Source organism: Cajanus cajan, chromosome 1 (genome assembly GCF_000230855.2).
Source record: "Cajanus cajan strain Asha chromosome 1, NIPB_CcT2T_4, whole genome shotgun sequence".
Lineage (NCBI taxonomy): Eukaryota > Viridiplantae > Streptophyta > Magnoliopsida > Fabales > Fabaceae > Cajanus > Cajanus cajan.
In genome coordinates, this window is record NC_138517.1 from 87,540,056 (window position 1) to 87,553,980 (window position 13,925).

The 13,925-nt window shown below is 26.6% G+C and overlaps 2 protein-coding genes across 2 annotated transcripts; one reads left to right on the plus strand and one right to left on the minus strand.

Moving 5' to 3' along the window:
- The first annotated feature begins 6,449 nt into the window (after positions 1 to 6,449).
- On the plus strand, positions 6,450 to 6,788 carry LOC109803157 (protein RALF-like 19). The gene has a single exon (XM_020364609.3). It carries the CDS (start codon positions 6,450 to 6,452, stop codon positions 6,786 to 6,788), a length of 339 nt encoding a protein of 112 aa, XP_020220198.1.
- A 4,259-nt stretch (positions 6,789 to 11,047) lies between these two features.
- LOC109804376 (VQ motif-containing protein 4) lies at positions 11,048 to 11,901 on the minus strand. The gene is made up of 2 exons (XM_020366191.3): positions 11,784 to 11,901; positions 11,048 to 11,714 (listed from the first exon to the last, which is right to left on the minus strand). Exon 2 carries the CDS (start codon positions 11,700 to 11,702, stop codon positions 11,187 to 11,189), a length of 516 nt encoding a protein of 171 aa, XP_020221780.2. The 5' UTR covers positions 11,703 to 11,714; positions 11,784 to 11,901; the 3' UTR covers positions 11,048 to 11,186.
- Positions 11,902 to 13,925: the final 2,024 nt, after the last annotated feature.

Consider the following 13,925-nt stretch of genomic DNA (forward strand, 5'->3'; position numbering starts at 1 on the left):
AAAATAATCTATTTATTTAATTTATAATAATATTTTAATAAATATAAGTAAATAAATGTTATTAAAAAAGTAAAATGTAGTAGTGAGAATAATTTTTTTGTTAGCAAACCTTAAACAACTTTCTATATTTTTTTAAAAAATAAAGTAACTTTCTATATCCTTCAGTCGAGTATGATATATTTCTATATCCTTTAATTAATATAATGGATGGATATCATTTTATACAAGTGTTTGGTTAAGGATGTAACCACCTGGATGAAATCTACCATCTCTCATTCGGAGAGTACCCATTTTCATATATAAATTTAATGACAATAACGGATAAGCACTATAACCTTTGGTGGTTAACCAATTTCAAACCATGAAGTGACCTACAATAATTTTTTATCCATTAAATTAAAGTTGATATAAGAGATTAATTTAATTACAACAATTATAAGCTCAATAACACCCTTTAGTGTAGCCTAGCTATAATATCCTAAGCAATTTTGTTGACATTTTTAGATAAGAAATGAAAGTTAATTTATTTGTGTCCTTCCTATTATAGAAAGTTACTTTTAAATAGATCCCCAAAGCATACTTATGACATATATGACAATATAAAAAAGTTATTATATAAGGTTTAATAAAAGTGTGATATTGTACAAAATATTTGAATGACATCGTCACTCAATTGAATCGAACATTAAGACTGAATAAGTCTTCAATCGATAATTTTTTTCCATAGCCAACGTAAAAGTTAACAGTGTTTATGTAAAGGGAAAAGAGAAGAAAAAGAGGAAGAATAATTAAAGAAAATAGATAAGAAATAAAATTTATAAGATAAATAGAAGAAAATAAAATAAAAATATTTTTTAACAGATTATTTAATTTTAAAATATAACAAATAATTTTTACTAATATAATAATTATTTTATTTATTATTTTCATATGAAAATTATATATACTAGTGAATAAAAGATATTCAATGCCTTCCTTTAAATACACACATTTAATGAAAGTAGTAGATAATTATTGTTATTCGATAAAAAGTTCAAAGAAAAAATTTATACCAAAAGTCTTTTCTAATTTTTATTAACTATTATCATGCTGTTGTTATTTTTATTCAGAGTTAAATTCTTTTTAAAAAAATTATACATGAAATAGAAAATCACTAAATTTATATATAAATATAGATGAATGGTTATATATATATATATATATATATATATATATATATATATATATATATATATATATATATATATGTGCGTTTTTTTTTACGTTCGTTTTTCTTTAACAGCAGCATTTTTTACGTTCGTTTTCTTCATTTCGTGATTTCTGAGCACTTTCTTTCATTTGAAAGAGAGAATTTTACTGATGAGTCTCACCAAAAATAAATCTGTATACTTCTATATATGCACTTGTCCTTTACCAAATAATACCATTTTATGAATTTTTTACACTTTGATTATCTTCTCTTTCCCTTTGCTTTCACGTTACCGGTACCAAACAAGGCGTGTCATGGGGATACACCATTTTATCAATTGAAACAAATAAATGAGACATTGATATTGATATCATAAATATGACGTACGCGTGTCCAAATTAATCCAATGAGCCATAAACGTGAAAGTGTAAAGTGTTAAATGGGTTTGACACACATATTTGTTGTCCACTCTTCATTGAAATTTGTCAGAGGAGTGTTCAGATAGAAGTTTGAGCTTAATTTGCACAATCCTACATCCAAGTGAAGTGCTACAGTACTTAATTAGTCGCCAAATATGACTTTAAAGGCTTTGTTCTCGATCGCTGTCATGTAGGAGAAGAAAATGCAAAGACACGAGGATTAGGTGTCCATGATGTAACATAATACACTTGTTGATTGTTTTTGACTCGCTTCCTTCACATATTTGGTAAGGTTTCCACCGCTATAGGGAATCCTAGGTTTTACATGTTTACTTGCTGTGTCATGATTACTTTTCGGTGGCTGCATCAAAAATTGTTGACGAACACAGATAATCACAAGAACATAGAAGAGGAGGGAATAATTAAGACGAAGAAAACACTAGGAGAAAACTAGAAGTGAGGGTAAAAAAAAGGAAATTGACGGCTACTTGTTTAAAATTATTGACTAAATTAATGCTTATTTATTTGTTGAGGTTTTAATTCAATTATTTTTTTTTCATAATTATGTTTTTAATCTTGGAAATATAAATATTTTGATTTTGATTCTTATTAATTTTTTTTATTTTTATCAATTTTTTTATTTTTTATTCTTCTAAATTGTGTATTTAATTTTTTAGTGAAATGAGCAAATTTTAATTTTGATATAATATATTTCTTTATTTTGATTTCTCTAAATTCTAAAATTATTATTTTAATAATCTCTAACGATTATTATAAGATAGGTAAATAATATCTTTTAAATATTTATAAAAAAAATTAAAAATGTCAAACATTAATATGATATCACTAATAAGTAATATATATATATATATATATATATATATATATATATATATATAATAGTCACTTAATATTTTAATAAATAAGAATTAATTAAAAATAATCATATAAAAATAGAGATTAATATTAATTATTTTTAATTTTATTGAGGATGAAAAATAAAGAAAATTTTCACACAAATTAAATTCAAAATTTACTAATTTTGTAGAGACTTAATATGTATTTAAATCGGAATGTTTAATTAAAAATGACAAAAAAAAAATGATGTAATAAGAAAATGAAATAGAAAAAAGTATGTACTGGATGTTAGAAATTATGACGTCTCTATATACTACCACTTATTTGTTTACTGATTTTTTTTGGTGTAACAAGTTGAGATTTTTAACTTGCCAATCCATTTGTCTAATCGGTAAAAAAGAGTGTAGGATAAGTTTGGATAGCTTAATCATCAATTTATATATTTTTATGAAAAAGATTTATCAATTAATATAATAATTATTATATTTATAATGTTTTATTATTTTTTATCATGTTTTTATTTTATTAAAAATGTTTTAGACAATCGATAATGTACATATATGTTTATATTTTTATTTTTAATTTGTTCTTTTTTTTGTTTATTTTTTAGGGTCAATTCATAAATCCATCAACCTAGCTATTTTCTCTGTTTTTTTTTTTACGCATCAATTGTCAATCTGTTCCAAAACAAAACGAATTGTGTATACTTCATTAAAACCAAATAAAGCTACTTTACTTCACCCTGATTTTGTCGAGTTAATGATGATATATAGGATAAGGAGAAGACTTGTTTTGCCATCCACAAAGGAAAAAAATTGTGTTGTAAATTGTTATTCTCTTTTTATTTTTCTTCTTCTTTTTTATATAATTCTTTTTTCCTTTTTTAAACATAATATAAAGAATAAGGATGACAAATAAATCTATATCCGTGGGTAATATTCGAACTCGTTTCGATTTTGACGAGAATACCCGATTTGATCGAGTACGAGTACAGGTAAAACCTGGTATATTAAATTGGGTACGGATACAGGTATATACTTACCCATCCTGTACCCGTCTCTGTCCCCGTCCCCATCCCCAGTTTAATATTCATCTCCAATTTAATTGTGTTAAAGAATTTTAATATTTTATTATGTGTGATTATTTTTATTATAATGTGAAATATTTATAGTTGTTTAATTATTAAAAAGTCTCTTGATTAAAATATGAGATAGAGAAACAACCTAATTATAATTGTAATATAATAGAAAAATAATTTTAAAATATTGTATATTTTTTTGCAAAAAAAAATAATAATATGTTTTTACAAGTACGAGTACGGGTATATCTGATACACGATGGAGACGGAGATGAGAACGAAAATTATATACCCGACGAGTACGGGGATAGGAATGAGTTTGAGTCATTGGAACGGGGATGAGTATCATGAAACCCATACCGGACCCACCTCGTTGCCATCTCTAATAAAGAATCATCTCTAAACTACAAGAATTATTTTAATTTTAACTTAGGTCAAGATTGAGAAATCCAAATCAATTTTGATCCGCTAATCAAGATCAATCATTGTGATGATAGTTTAATCATACTTAAGAGGTGATTCTTTACTCTCGAGATCACTAGGTCATTGCTTAACATACATTAATATGATATAACAACCATATGTTATCTAAGTAACACTTTGTTTGGAAAATGAGAAGTTGATGAAAAGGAAATGAAATAGTGGAAAAGTGATGAAAAGTTAGAATATTAAGCGTGTTTGAGAAGAGAAAATGAAGAGAATTGTATTCAAATATGTGTGAATTTCATGTGACAAAACTTTTCCTCTAATATAAGAAGTGCAAGAAACTTATGACTTAAAATATAAAAAGGATCAAAACACCCTTTTATGCGACATGCTCATACACAACACTCATGATAGAAATATTAGAGTTTTATCCCTCATATACAACACTTGTTGCCTTAGTTGCATATATTGCTTTTGCTACCTATTAATTCTTATAAATCTCCCTATTAATAGCTTAAATCACATTGGTTACCTAATTAATATTAATTATTTACGAATTATCCTTTATTTGAACAATATTGTAATTGTTGCATGGAATACCTATTAATCACATTTTGTTTGTATTGTTATTCAAATGCCAACATATTTGATTATAAAATTATGGCATATTTGATTGAGTCATGGGTATTCTTTAGGGGTAAAATAGAAAATGCATTTATAATATTTAATTACTATAATTCTTTTATGTGAAAAAATAAAATTTAAAAAATAAAATTTCCCTCTATTGCTATTATACTAAACAACTTAATTTTCATTTTATTTTTTAATTACTTCTCTCCTCTTCTATTATATTCTTTCCTTTCTTTCTTTTTTGTCTAATTCTTTTTCCTTTTCTAAACACAATATAAAGAATCATCTTTAGACCACAAGAGTTATTTTAAACTTATTGGGAAAAACCCAAGTCCCACATCAACTAGAGATTAGTCAATTGAATAGTATATAAGTGGAAAGCAACCCTCACCTTACAAGCTGGTTTTGTAGGATTGAGTTAGGCTTAAATCTATTATTCTAAGATGGTATCAGAGCTAAGTAGCGCTAGCTTGTTACCTAAGTGGGGGCATTAAAGTGATGGAACGACATACGATATTATGTTGGTGGCTTGTAAGGTGAGGGTTGTTTTCCACTTATATATTATTTAATTGCCTAATCCCTAGTCGATGTAGGACTTGAGTTTTTCCCAATAATAAACTCAACCTAAGTCAAGATTAAAAAATCCATATTAATTTTGGTCCACCAATAAGATCAATTATTAAGATGGTAGTTTAATCATACTTAAAAGGTGATTCTCTTCAAAAGGTTATTATATATACTTTACTTGTTACATCCAAATATATATAATCTCATTTGGTATCCTAAAAGGTTTATAAAATTGATCTTGATTATTGATCTTAGGTGCAACCAGTTACAAATCCAAAAATTTTAATTTATTAGGCACTCATTTATTTATTTATATATATATATATATATATATTTTAGTACAGACAATATTTTATATTATGTTATAGATTATTCTGTTAACTACCTTTCAAATTAATTATGAGAAAAAATTTCAATACACAGAAAAAAATAAACTTTTTAAAAGAATATACATCACTAAGTTAGATTGGAATGTCACAAAACATAATTTAAATCCATATCAAACCACATGGAGTCTAATTTAAATCTTTCTCATATATTGGTGAATGGTGAGTAGAGAAGAAGCAGAAACATCCTTTTCTATAAGACTTGGATAGAGTTGGACAAGGCCCATGAACCCACGTTGGGTGTCCAGTTGACCTTTGGGCCAACCGACTACCGTTTATGGTCTTGTAACTTGAAACTACAAATTAACCAAAACTGGAAATTTGGGAGAGGCCGCATGGCCACCACATGTGAGTCCAACCAGAATCAACCAATGCTCTCTCTCTGATATTCAGATTTTGACACAAATATAGCAAGCACAGTACCTTTGTAGACCAAAGTGATCAATTACAGTAACTAAAATCTATAAAGTCTATACCAGTTATTAACTAACAGTTAGGCTCATGGGCGGGGTTCAAATCTCTCTAAAGCTACTTTTTTTTTTTCTTGGTAGACATCTCTCTACAAGAGATTTTTTATGCATAAGGTTAGATGAGTAACTGTAATTTAGTAAAATTACTTACGATTCGAGTCTGTACAGTAATCCTTTAGGTAGACTTTTACTGATTGTCTTATCCAGTAAAATTGAGTGAGTCTTCCGGTTCTATTATTTCTATTGTTATTGTATAAAAAGAAACTAACAGTTAGGCTTACAAAAGGCTTTCAATTCTTAGCAAGTACGCATGCATGCTATTATACGTTACATCACACATGACAACCACCAAAAAATTACACCCTCTATTAAAAGACCCTTTCGTTCTTTCTCTCGACATTCCACCTTAACAAACAAGCTTGCACAATGAGTTCCAAAGGGTGGTTTGTTTTCCTTCTCCTGGCACTGGCCATGGTGGCTGAGGCATATACTACACTCGAAGAACTTTCCCCTACTGTCTCTGATGATGACATGGATCTCATTGTAGACGACAATGAGTTTTTGATGAGTTCTGAATCACAGCGTAGGATACTGATGCAAGGGCAAAGAAATAGGTACATTAGCTATGGAGCGCTTAGAGCCAACAATATCCCATGTGGTTGGCATGGACGCTCCTACTACGATTGCAGTAAGAGGGATAGGGCTAGTCCTTACACTCGTGGTTGCAGTGCAATTACACATTGTGCTAGAGACACCAGCAGTTAGTTGAATTAATCAAGAATAAAGCAAGCCACAAGATGGTAGGGTTCTTAATCTTCACTTTGGGATTATTGAGTAACGTTATTCGCTGCAAAAGTTTCCACCATATTCGAACAATTTTAATTTTTAAATGTATGGTTACGCGGGGACTTGTATTTACTAATTAATGTAAGGTGGAAGCAATTTACTTGGTCTATTTACTGATGTTGTCTGTTATACGTACTTTCCCAAAGTTTCGTCACTTTTTCTTTCCTGATATAAACGTACGTCTCTTTACTTTATTTAAAACTTGCTTCTCCATTCCACTTGTTTTTATCGCGTTAATGAAAATAAGAAAGAGATTCGTTATTCTCGGTAATTAAATCATGCCAATTAAGAAGACCTTAGAATTCCATACGTATACGTACTGATATAACTTTAATTTGATTATAGATCATCATCATTTGAATTCAGAATTCAGAAATCATTTATAATTATAATAATAAAAAAATTACCAAAACATCAACTCTCTGCTTTCTATGAACATACATGCTTTGATTGAAAAAAAAAAAAAAAAAAGATTATTATAATGTGTTTTATCCAAATAAATTGACGCTTACGATAATCCTACTTTTTTTCACCCTCACTTGTTAGTGTTTTCTTTCTCTTTCTCTCTATGAGATTAGAATTCGGTTCTCACATCCTGGAAAATATCCTCGAAGATTTATGATATTGTGAACCAAGATATATACAATCCTGGAAACTTTACAATAATAAGATATTGTTTGCTTTGGACATAAGTTCTTATAATTTTTTTATCATCATCTAAAAAATTTCTTAATCATTAAAATATGTATGTATTTTATAAATGATTGTTTTTTCTCTTATTTTATTGATGTGAAACTTATTTGTCTCCCAATATTTGAATATAAAATAAACAACTAACAAAACTTTTGAAAATAAAATATATTATTATAGAGAAAATTATGGTAAGAAAAATATTATTATATTCAAAAAAATTTGAAATTTTAAAACAATTATGGTATATATAAAAAAAACAAAAAAAAAAAACTACTATAGCTAGCAAAGAATTTTTAGTTCTTATTGTTACTCAATCGACAAATTTTGAAAAACTCACATATAATATAATGTTATATGAAATAGTATAATTATTGATAAAAATTATATCACTATCAAAAGGATTGGTGATAGATGCTACTAGAGACTATCCCATTATCATCCTTAACAATAATTTTTATTGTACAAATTCATCTCATAAGGTTAAATTAGGCTGAATACATCTGGTTTCTTATTCTTTCATCTCTCTTCACTCGTAATATTAAGTTATTGTATGTATAATATTATATATTATATAGCGAAAATAAAGGCTTGTGGAGCAAAACCGTGAGTCGTATGAATTCAAAGGTAGCGAAGATAGAGTCAAAGATGTTATCCTTGAATATTTGTGATGGCGTAATAAGATCCATGGGGTTTCGAAGGATGGCTATGAAGAATAGATAAAATCAAAAGATGCCACATGTGACATGTTTTATATTCGATTTTTGTGTGGAAAATGATTGCGAGAGGGAAGTAGAAGGCAACAAGGGGATTGGGAGCAGTGCACATGGTAAGTTTGAATGCATCACCAACCACCATGAGTTGCGAAAAATCATTCCTACAGCCTACACACTCAACACCATCTGTTCTTCCCTTTCATCATCACAAGCCCCACTTCATTTCTCGTCTCCTTCCAGTCAAAAACCAAAATTCAAATATCCAATCGCATCATTGCTTTTATCTCTCACTCAAACAGATATTATCAAAATAAAGTATCAGACCTAATTATTTACTTATAACTCACATTCACATTTGTAGGATCGGATTAAACCTACAATTCACATTCTAACTTACCTACCATATTATTCGCGCATTAATATATTCAAAAATTTTGAGTCTTGTATTAAAACTTTACGAGATACATCCCACGTATTATTATGTTTAAAGTAAATTTTAAAGTAAGCCTTTTTTAAAATTAATAATAATATTTTTTATAAAAAAAATATAAATATTTAACATATAAGTCTTAAAAAATTATTATATTTATATATTTTTATAAATTGACCTTTTAAAATGAATTTTTGAGAATGTAACAAGTGATTTTTAAGCTATAAAATCTTTTTAAAAAATTATATAAATATTAATATAGAATATTTTGGAATCTGCTTACTCCAAAAGTAAGTTTTGGTAAACTTATTTTATTCAATAACTTATATTTTACATAAAATTTCAATAATCTAATTATTAAATTAAATTTTTTTAATATATATATATATGAGGAGAAATTTACTTACTCTAAGAGTAAATCTTTCTAAATACTTAATATTCTATATTTTAAATCAAATTTCAACGATCAAATCATTAAATTAAAAGTTCTTAATTTATAGGTTAGGTTTATAAACTTTTAAAAAATTTAAAAATCATACGATACTTAATTAATATAAATTTAAATTAATGTATAAAATATTTTTATGATGTAAAATATGAGTTATTAAGTTGAATAATTCTAAAGAAACTTATTCTTTGTTTTAAAATTTTAAAAATTATTTAATATTTTATTTTATTAATTCAAATTAAGAATAATTATAAAAATATTTTATATATTCATTTGAATTAATGAAATAGAGTATTAAATAGTTTTCAAACTTTTTAAAACTTTACAGATTTAATTTATATCTTAAAATTATTAAAATCTTAAAATTTAATATAGAATATAAATGATTAAATAGAATAAGTTTAGATAAATTTATTTATTTATATATATATATATAGAGGAGGGTTCAAACGACACTGGTGTAACTTTTACTAAGTGTTACACCGCTCAATAACTTTATATTAAATGTAAATTTTGAAAATCCAACCGTTAGATTGAAAGTTCATATCTCTTAGATCATATATGTCAAATTTTGTTAAAATTGAACAACAATTTGAAGGTAATCAAAGTGTTCATATTTTAGTATATTTTAAAATGTATATATTACGTCAATTTTGTTTTATAAGAAAGAAGTATCAAATCATCTTAGATTAATATAAAATTTGACATATATGATCTAAGAGATATGAACTTTCAATCTAACGGTTGGATTTTCAAAATTTACATTTAATATAAAGTTATTAAGCGGTGTAACACTTAGTAAAAGTTACACCAGTGTCGTTTGAACCTTCCTCGTATATATATATATATATATATATATATATATATATATATATATATATATATATGATTCTAAGATACTATTGGAAAAGTCAAATGAAAATTAATGGCGTATGCTGTACATGTCGATTCAGACCATAAATGGATTTATTGTTCTCATCTAATTATCATCAAGCAAGTTTGACTTTTATTAATAGATAACTGCAGCAATTCTCAAAGTTTATAAAAATAAACTTGTCCAAAGCCAATTTTTATTTAATTAAGTTACGTTTAGAAGATATGAAAGTAAGAGAAAAGAAAAACAGGATACAATATTCTTTTATTTATTAGAAGAGAAGAAAATAAAGAGAAAGTTTGACTTTTGAAAACAAAAATTTAACTTTGTTTTCCTTCTATTTTTATTTTTAATTTTATTTTCTTTCCATCCATCCAATCTCCATTTTAATTATGTAACTTTTTTATAAATAGGATAGCGTTAGCATGTAATATTTGGGACACAGCACAACATACATCTATAACAATATATTAATATATAAAAAGGATATCTATTTTTAAAATAATTATATTTTTATGTTACATTTTATTTTATTTTTTATTAATTCATATATAAGAATAAAATAGCAAAAATACATATAAAAAAATAACTCTCTCTTTAAAAATAATTATTCACTTTCTATTTTTTAAATACTGATTTATTTAATATTTTTATGGAAGCATCCGCTGCCTTATTTCTACTAGTATAATATAATTTCCCTGATTCAGAAAGACAGCTAAGAGCTAACCCAAATTTCCCTTCGAAATTTGATTTTGAAACCAAAACTTGTCTCTGTCTTTCTGATGCCAGTTTCTTGGCTACACTACACTTACTCGTACAGACTGTATTATTAATTTTGCTAATTATGAATCATAAAACCCCTTTTCCCTTTGACTCCACATAAACATTCATTCAATATCTCTTCTCATAACACACTTCTTTCAATGTAATATTCAAAGTTAATCGCGGCAACAATAAATAATTGACCGTGTAAAAAAAAAAAGAAAAAGTGGAAGCTAGATTAGGGAAAGAGGCAGTAGATAGAATTGAAGCAAGATAATTTGAATCTGAATCTGGATATAGGCATTACAAATTGATTCCTCTTATAAAGCATAAATTAGGGTATTATTTAAAATAAAAAAGTAAGGCAAAAATGGAAGCGAAAATGAAAAAAAGGAAATTAAAATGAGGAAGCAGGAGGTGAGGGTCTGGGAGAGGTTGTGGGGAAGAGAGGGAGCAAGCGGGGTGGAGCGTCTCGGGGGGTGGAAGCAGGGGAGGGGTGCAAAAAGTAACCTTTGTCTTCGATGGCTTGGGTGGTGTTGGATGGGTGAAAGGGGTCGGGTATGAGGGGCGTGACGGGGCTGAGGGCGAGTGCGGGGAAGTCGAGGATGTCGGGCTTTGGAGAGGAGAGAGGGTGGATGTTGAGGTTCTTCAGGCTGTTCCTGCGCTCGTACAGCTTGAACTGCTTCTTGTTGGGCTTCATGGGCGGCATGCTGTGGGTCGCCTGTTTCGCTGTCTCCGAGGACCCCGTCAGCATCTGGACAACCTGCTTGAACGACGACGTGTCCGCTTCTACGAACGTTGTCGGGTATGGGCTTCCGGGTTCGGATCTTCCCACGCCCTTCGGACTCTCCACCCATGTTTTCTGATGATGCTTCTCTCGCTGCCTCGGAGATATGGAGGAGGAGGACTCCATTGCTGGGTGAGACTGCCAAACAAAATAAACAAAGAGATGAGAGTAAATAAATGAGAATCAGACTTTTTGTAGGGACCTAACCTTAGATTCTTCTGCTCTTCTTCACTCCCTACGCGCTCTGCCTCTCTTGTGTGCTTCACGAATGATGTGATCCATTCCTCCCTCTGCACTCAATTTATTACAACTCCAATGCTTCAAATATTATTATTTTTAATACTCTATTTAATGCCTTTTTTAAACATTAAAATTTATTCTCTCTTAAATTAATCTCATTTTATAATAAAGACAATATAAAAGTTGGAAACTCTTCCAAGAAATAAATAAATGTGTCAGGAAAAGTCTAACTCAATGCATGCATGATGTGTGTTGAAAACTTCTTTAACATAATATGTTACTATCATTAAAAAAAATTATCATGGACTTAAAATGCATTCATTTTATTATCGTTGCTGCAAATGCTGTGTTGACGGTTGATATAGACAAACAAGGAAAAATCAAATTAGCCTCTTCTTTCAAAATAATTTTAGAATGATTTATTTTATTGTATGGTAGGACTCATTGGTTAATGGGATTATGGTTTTGTCATTCATGGGAATCCAATTTTTCCACCAGAAATCTTGATTTTTTTTTTCCAAATTAAAACGAGGATTTGGCATTTTATTTTCTTTCTTATCAAAACAGTGACAAATGCCTAGGTGATATATATTTCTTTAGTCTCTAAATATTAGTTACCTATTTTTTACATTATTTTTTTTAAATGACATTTGTTTGTATTTAAATTACTCTCTCTTTCTATTAAAATTCATTCTTTCCAAATTTGTGAATATAACAACAAAGAGGAAAAGTTTTGAAGTAATTAATATTTTTTAACTTTCAAATTGATAAAGAAAATAAAATACTTTTTTTATAAAACATAACTATTATTTTGAAATGAGAAAACAACAAAGTTAACCATAGCCGGTAAATAGTTAATTTATTTACAAATGTTATTAGGATTTAATTTATGACCTTATTGTAAAGGATAAAATATTATCGGGAAAAAAATAGTTAATGAAACAAAAATAAATAGTATATTTCAGTTAAAGATTATTTTATACCAAAGTCATAATTTATAAATATAGATTAATTTTTAGTTGTTAATTTTAAAATATTTTGTTGACTATGTATATCAAGAAAAAAACATTTCATTTATTTTGTTAAAATGGAAATATAAAGAGCATGAGCACACAGTTAATAATGTAAAACTATATTTTTTTTTACAAGAAGAAAACTAACTAGACTATGGGAGAACATCTCATTTTAACTTAAATTTTTTTTAGGTTTAGTTACAATTTGAATCTTTCCTCCTATAATTAATTTTATAATTTTGAAAATTTGACAATATTTATTTAGATTTAATTTTTTTCTATTTTATTATAATTAGATTAAATAAAATACGCATAACTTTTTAAAGTAGTCATGTAATTAATCGCAACATATATAACTTTTAATTTCACCATCCATACATGATTGTATAACTCAAATTTAATGATTTCATATACTTAAAAAAAATTGTCTTGTAGTGACAATATTCTATAATGATACAATATTTATGATTAAAAATTATTTTTATCTATAATTATATTCTCATAATTGTTAAAAAATATATATATATATTTAGGATATAGTAACTTAAATTTCAAATCAACTCTTATATATTAAATATGAACATCTATATTGTGTAAAAATATTTTTAGAAATTTTTCTTAACAGGAGAACTTTTAGTTACTTTTTAATTTATTATTTAATTTGATTTTTACTTATAATTATTTATGAATTCAATTTTAATATTTAAAAATAAATTATTAGTAAATAAAAATAGTATTATGTTACAATATAAATTATTTATTATATATCTAAAATATAATTTATATGTTATTGCCAAAAAAATATAATTTATATATTTAAAAAATATCTATTTATATAAATATTAATATGGTTTATATATTTAAATAGAGTATTTATTTGTATATATAAATTATAATACATTTTATTTATATATAATAAATATGCACAAACTAAAATATTAGTAACTTAATTACGACAGATTCTCATAATGTATATAACATTTTTTATATAGTTAAATTATATATTTTTTCCATTTATCTTTTAAAAAAATTATTTTGGTCCTTCCTTTTTCAAATTTCAGTGATATTTTTTAATAATGAGTTTTCAATTTTAAAA